The 7,062-nt window shown below is 42.9% G+C and overlaps 1 protein-coding gene across 1 annotated transcript in view; it reads left to right on the top strand.

The window, feature by feature from the left end:
* The first annotated feature begins 6 nt into the window (after nucleotides 1-6).
* Kdm2a (lysine (K)-specific demethylase 2A) overlaps nucleotides 7-7,062 on the top strand; it is a 115,769-nt gene continuing 108,713 nt past the window's right edge. The window contains exons 1-2 of the mRNA XM_013020886.1: nucleotides 7-211; nucleotides 1,368-1,492. Of these exons, the coding sequence (XP_012876340.1) occupies nucleotides 1,451-1,492 (42 nt within the window). The 5' untranslated portion in view covers nucleotides 7-211; nucleotides 1,368-1,450. The remainder of the gene's footprint in view (nucleotides 212-1,367; nucleotides 1,493-7,062) is intronic.

The following is a 7,062-nucleotide window of genomic DNA, read 5'->3' as shown; positions in this document are numbered from 1 at the left end:
GACGCCTCCGACGCCGGATCTCCGAAGCCAGAAGAGGAGGTTTGATCCTGCAACTGTTTCCTCTCTTTTCTGGGTCGCTCTGACCCTTTCTGGATACTGGATTAACCCACGGAAAAAACAGAAGACGACGTGTGGGATTAAACAAAAATTTCCTCTGGTTTTGGAATCTTTTACTTCTCACTTGGACAAGAAGTCAAGAGCAAAATCCCCGGTGAGCGACTCCTCCCCCTCCCCCCCCCCCTCCGCAACACTTTCATTCCCCCCCCCCCCCCCCGCCTTGGGAAGTTTGGTGCTCTGTGTTACCTGAAGACAATGTAAAGTTTCTATTTCTTCTTTGCGATGGGGGAACCGTAGATCGCTTGTTTTCCCCGTCCGGCCCGTGTGGCCCTTGCTCAGGGGGTGCAGACACAGGGTCCCTCGCGACCGTGGGTGAGGACTGGCTTCCTCCGGGAGGGCAGTGCCACGAACTGCAAACTGTGTCATCGGGTCCTCAGGTCTCCTAGCAGTTTTGAAAGGATGCCGTTAACGTGGCTGTAATGTAGTTACAAAAAGAAAAAACCTGCATTCCCAATGGAAGCCATTATCTGAGAATATTTATAAAAATGAAAATCCGTACTTGGTGATGTGGCTCGACTGTGACACTTTAGTTTTTGGAAAGAGTGCCGTTTACTCGTATTCATAGATCGAATCATTTCATTTTCTACTTTATCAAGCACAGACCATATTTTGGTCTCTTGATTTGCAACTCAAATTTGTTTCAGAGTTGTGCACATCTAGTGTTGGGCTGGAGGGTACGTCTAGGAGAGGAAGGTGATGATTGTGTACAGTCTCAGGGAAGGGTATGGGTAATTGTTTCCGAGTCTTCTTTAATTTTTTTTTTTTTGTATAGTTAAGTCTGCCCTTCTTTCCAACTTAGTTTCTAATCGATGCTGTGTGAACCAATTTGCTTAAGATCCGGATTAGTTCAGCTCATCTGGTCAGCTAGCTCTCTGGAGATACAAGTCCTAGAGTCTTCTTTTGGAAATTTAACTTAGAATTCAATTTATTTATTTTAATTTATTTATGTTTGGCTAATGAAGGGGAGCTTTGCAAATTTCGTGGGCAGAAATAAGTGGTATGGCCTGTCATAAGAAACAGTAACCCCAACATTTCCTTTTGCCTAGGCCTCCAGTGGTGTGTAATGTGGTTAATGTTGAACATGACAAGGAACTACTTGCCTAAGAGCAGAAAGATCCCAAACTTATAAAAAGGAACGTGATTTTTTTTCTAGCCTCTAATTTAATACACATCTTAAATACTCCTTTCTATGAGAAGAAAGCCTAAGTTTGAGAAATGTTCTCATGTCTGCTCCTATCATTATTCTCTAGTGTTGCAATCTGGTTCCTAAGGAGAAAGAGGAAGGCAGCCCTGGAGTGGTTTCATTACACTACTTTGCGCAGAAGAGTAAGAGATGGAACCCGAAGAAGAAAGGATTCGTTACAGCCAGAGACTGGTTAGTATTCCCCCCTTCCCTTTCCTCTACTCTTAGTTTTAAAGTAGTTATTTTGTTTCCTCTTGTGAACTTAGTGTTGCTAAACTTTTCAGGTGGCTTTTTGTGTACCAGAGGAATGGGGAGGTAAGGGTTTGGTCAAGTAATTAGAGCCTTAATATTTCTTGTGCTGGGTAGAAACCAATGCAGATCAAATGGTTTTGTGCATTTAAAATGATAATGATTCCAAATTTACCATATTGATGTTATGATAAACTTAGTTGGATAAGTTATAATAGTAATAATAAGGATAAAACTGGGTAGGGATAGTTCTATATAGTTTTTCAAGATAATGTGGTATCAGAATTAGTAATTTTTGAGCTGGGAGAAACTGGATTATTTTAACAAGTTAGCACTTTTGGTATGTTTGGAGGATTGTAGAGGGTATTGATTGAGGACATACAGAGTACTAGATGCTGCTAAGGTTCTGTATTTTGGAAAGAATGTATGAGATATATTTTGTTGAAAGATATTTTACTTATTGGGAGGGGTAACTGGGTGTATGTAAATACTTTTAATTCTCGGACTTTTAGAACCGATTTTGTTTTCTGTAATCAGAGAACTTTATTAATTTTTTTTTTTTTTTTGGTTGGTTGTGGGGCCGGGCGCTGTCCCTCAGCTCTTCAGCTCAAGGCTAGCGCTCTACCATTTGAGCCATAACGCCACTTCTGGCCTTTTCTGCTTATGTGGTGCTGAGGAATCGAACTCAGGGCCTTGTACACTGTACCACTGAGCCACCTTCCAGCCCCTTTATTAATCATTTTATCCTGTATTCATTTCAAATATTTGTGCTGGGGCACCAGTGGCTGATGCTTTTAATCCTAGCTATTCAGGAGGCTGAGATAAGAGGATTGCAGTTTAAAACCAGCCCAAGCAGAGAAGTCCATGAAACTCTTTTATCTCCAGTTAATCAGCGAAAAGCCAGAAGTAGGACTGTGGCTTTAGTGGTAGAGTGTTAGCCTTGGGGGAGGGGGGAGGGACTAAGGGAAAGCATTTTAGCTCTGAGTTTAAGCCCAAGTACCAGCACAAAAATAAATTTATTAATAAATTATTTATTAATAAATTAATTTTAATTCATGATTTTAGAGTGGGATATTAGGAAAGTCACTGAATTGTAGGTAGTATGTGGAATTTGCTGAACTAAAAGGTTTAACTGTAGAAATTTATGGTGGTTTTATTTTGTTCTGTTTTACACTGAATTTGGAAAAAACTTGGTTTTGAATACATTTTTCTGATGATCTTCCTTCTTTTAGAGAAAAGGTTCACTGTCTTTTTAAATTTATTTTTTTATTACAAATAAATTTTTTTGGGGGGGGCCCTGGTCTCTGGGTTTGAACTTGGCCTGGTGCTGTCCCTAAGCTTCTTTTTCTAAAGGCTAGTGCTCTACAACTTGAACCACAGCTCTACTTCCAGCTTTTTTGGTAGTTTATTGGAGATAAGACTCCCATGGATTTTCTTGCCCTGGCTAGCTTTGAACCTCGAACTGCAGATCTCAGCCTCCTGAGCACCTAATATTGCAGACGTGAGCCACTGGCACCAGGCAGCTTTTCTTTTTTGATGTGATTGTTAAAAAGGTTTGGCATATATTAGCATGTGCATACAGCAAGTATATAGTTTGGTGGGCCTTATTCAGAGATTGCCTTTTGTTCCCTATCTATGTGTTAATTTTTTTTTTTTTTTTTGCCAGTCTCGGAGCTTGAACTCAAGGCCTGGGCAATGTCCCTGAGCTTCTTTTGCTCAAGGCTAGCACTCTACCACTTGAGCCACAGCACCACTTCCAGCTTTTTCTGTTTATGTGGTTCTGAGGAATTGAACCCAGGGCTTCATGAACACTAGGCAAGCACTCTACCACTGGGCTTGGCTACATTCTCAGCCCCTATGTGTTGTTTTTGTAATTCTTTTTTAAATGTTAGCTTTTTCACTCAAGGCTGGGACACTTCCACTTGAGCCACAGCTTTGCTTCCAGCTTTTGATGGTTAATTGGAAATAAGAATCTCACAGATTTTCCTGCTAGTATTGGCTTTGAGCTGTGATCCTCAGTCCTTAGCCTCCATATTAGGATTATAGGTGTGAGCCACCAGTGCCCGCCTCTTTTCTTCTTCTTTTTCTTTTTGTCAGTCCTTGTGCTTGAACTCAGGGCCTGGACATTGTCCCTGAACTTTTTTTGCTTAAGGCTGGATCTCTACTACTTTGAGCCATAGCTCCACTTGTGGTTTTCAGGTGGTTAATTGGAGATTAGAGTCTCCTGTGGAACTTTTCTTCTCAGGCTGGCTTTGAACTTTGATCCTCAAATCTCAGCTAGGAATACAGTCTTGAGCCACTGTTGCCCGGCTGAACTTTCACTCAGCTTTTTCACTCAAGGCTGGCACATCTATCACTTGAGCCACATCTCTAGGTCTTGTCTTTCTGCTGGTTCATTGGAGATAACAGTCTTGTAGATTTGTCTGCCCAGGATGACTTTGAACTTGGAGTCTCAATTTTGGTCTTCTAAGTATCTAGGATTGTAAGTGTGAGCTATTGATGCCTGGCTTGACATTTCTTGAATTAAACTTTTATTTGGTAACAGAAAAGAGACAGTGCTGCAGAACTCCCTTCTGAGGTAGTTTTTGCTACATGAAATTCATTTTTATCATGTCAAATGTATAGACTTTGAATCGTTGAACTGTTTGATAGATATCTGAAGAAACTTGAAATAGTCTTTTTTTTTTGGGGGGGGGTCTGGTCATGGGGCCTGAACTCTGGGCCTGGGCCCAGTCCCTCAGCTCTTCAGCTCAAGGCTAGCGCTCTACCACTTGAGCCACAGTGCCACTTCTGGCTTTTTTCTTTTTGCTTATGTGGTGCTGAGGAATCGAACCCAGGGCCTCATGCATGCAAGGCAAGCGCTCTACCACTGAGCCACCTTCCCAGCCCTGAAATACAGTCTTTAAAGGAAGAGCCATTCAGCAAGCATCTTTTGTTTTTAATAGGGGTCACTTTATGAATTTGCATGTCATCCTTGCTGAGGAGCAATGCTCATCTTTTGTGTATTGTGTATTGTCCAAATCTTCCTTTTTTTTTTGCCAGACCTGGGGCTTGAACTCAGGGTTTGGACACTGTCTCCGAGCTGCTTTTGCTCAAAGCTAGCACTGAACCTACCACTTGAACTACAGTGCCACTTCTGGCTTTTTTTGCTTATATGGTGCTGAGGAATTGAACCCTGGGCTTTATGTGTGCTAGACAAGCACTCTACCACTAGCCACATTCCCAGCCCAAAGTTCACTTTTTTTTTTTTGCCAGTCCTGGAGCTTGAACTGGGCCTGGACTCTGTCCCTGAACTCTTCAGCTCTAGGCTAGTGCTCTACCACTTTGAGCCATGGTGCCACTTCTGGTTTTCTGGTGGTTAATTGGAGATAAGAGTCTTATGGACTTTCCTGCCTGAGTTGGCTTTGAACCGTGGTCCTCAGATCTCTGCCTCCTGAGTAGCTAGGATTATAGACGGGAGCCACCAGCACCCAGCTTGTAATTCACTTTTTTTTTTTGGGGGGGGTCCAGTCGTGGGGCCTGAACTGTGGTCCTGAGCACTGTCCCTCAGCTCTTCAGCTCAAGGCTAGTGCTCTACCACTTGAGCCACAGTGCCACTTCCGGCTTTTTTCTTTTTGCTTATGTGGTGCTGAGGAATTGAACCCAGGGCCTCAGGCATGCAAGGCAAGTGCTCTACCACTGAGCCACCTTCCCAGCCCTGTAATTCACTTTTTTACATGCTTACATACTCTGCTTTTTATATTGAGATGGAGTCTCAGACTTTTCTGCTTTAGCTGGTCTGGAGCCAGGATCCTCCCTGTTTCAGCCTTCTGCATAGTTGGAATGACAGGTTGCATTGCAATTAGGTATTGATTGAGAAGGGGATCTGGAGTGTATGCCCTAGTGGGCCTCCAACCTTGATTTCCCCCTATCTCAGATTCTCAAGTAACTAAGATCACACTTCTGAACCTCCAGTGCTTGGCCTTTCTTTTTTTTTTTTTTGGGTCCGGTCGTGGGGCCTGAACTCTGGGCCTGGGCACTGTCCCTCAGCTCTTCAGCTCAAGGCTAGGCTCTACCTCTTGAGCCACAGCTCCATTTCCAGCTTTTTTCTTTTTGCTTATGTGGTGCTGAGGAATCGAACCCAGGGCCTCGAGCATGCAAGGCAAGTGCTCTACCACTGAGCCACCTTCCCAGCCCTGGCCTTTCTTTTATTTAAAGTAATTTCTACTTGTTGCACACATTCACCTTTTCCTTATCTAGCATATTTTGTTCTTATGGTTAATGTGCTATTGTTGGACTGTTGTGGAAAAGGGTACATCAGATATTTTGGTGGAGCTTTCTTAGAATTTTGAGTAATAATTTTGAAGTTTTTGGTGATTTGTGTCTTCTAAGATTGCATTTAAAGCTGTATTTTAAGTATAAATTCCTTCTATAACAAAACTTTTGGTAGGAGAGTGTGTTATAGCTTATTTGACTGCCAGTGTCTCTATATAGTCTCTATGTAGTGAGTGTTCATATTACAGAATTTTGTTGTTGGTGGTGGTGGTGGTTGTAGGGCTTGGACTCAGGGCCTGGGTGCTGTCCCTGGGATTTTTTTTTTCTGGGGGGTCCGGTCGTGGGGCCTGAACTCTGGGCCTAGGCCCTGTCCCTCAGCTCTTCAGCTCAAGGCGAGTGCTCTACCGCTTGAGCCACAGCGCCACTTCTGGTTTTCTGAGTGTTTTATTGGAGATTGGAGTCTCACTTTCCTGCCTGGGCTGGCTGGCTTTGAACCAATCCTCGGATCTCAGCCTCCTGAGTAGCTAGGATTACAGGCATGAGCCACCAGCGCCCAGCTTAATTTAGGTTTTATTTGTGGAGTTTTTAAAGTCACACGGTCTGGGCTGAGCACCAGTAGCTCACAATTGTAATCCTAACTACTCAGGAGGCTGAAGTCTGAGGATCATGGTGTGAAGCCAGCATAGGCAGGAGTCATGAGACCTTTATCTCCAACTAATCACTAAAACACTGTAAGTGAGGCTATGGTGGTTCAAGTGGTAGAATAGACTTGAGCAAAAAAAGCTCATGGATAGTACCCAGGCCCTGATTTCAAGCAACGGTACCAACACAAAAGTAAATTAAAAAAAAAATACACAAAGGCAGGTGAAGAACTTCCATTAAATGAAAATACTGAGCAACTTTTCTTTTTCTTATTCTTTTTGGTGACAGTCCTAGGATTTGACTTTAGGTCCTGGGCATTGTTCCTGAGCTTTTGTGTTCAAGGCTAGTGCTCTACCACTTTGAGTTGCAGCTCCATTTCTGGCTATTTAGTAGTTAATTGGAGATAAGGGTTCCATGGCCATCTTGATCCTCAGATCTCAGCCTCTTGAGTAGCTAGGATTACAGGCATGATCCACTGAGGCCTGGCGTTATAGGCTCATTTTTATATTAGTTAACTCTGTATATGTATGTGTACATATTTAACATCGTGTGATTTTTTTTCCCTCTTCCTTCATGCTAGGTTCAAATACAGGCTTATGCATGCTAGACAAATGGTT

This window comes from Dipodomys ordii, unplaced genomic scaffold, assembly GCF_000151885.1.
Source record: "Dipodomys ordii isolate 6190 unplaced genomic scaffold, Dord_2.0 Scaffold54, whole genome shotgun sequence".
NCBI classification, from domain to species: domain Eukaryota; kingdom Metazoa; phylum Chordata; class Mammalia; order Rodentia; family Heteromyidae; genus Dipodomys; species Dipodomys ordii.
This window is presented reverse-complemented; position numbering and strand designations above follow the sequence as displayed.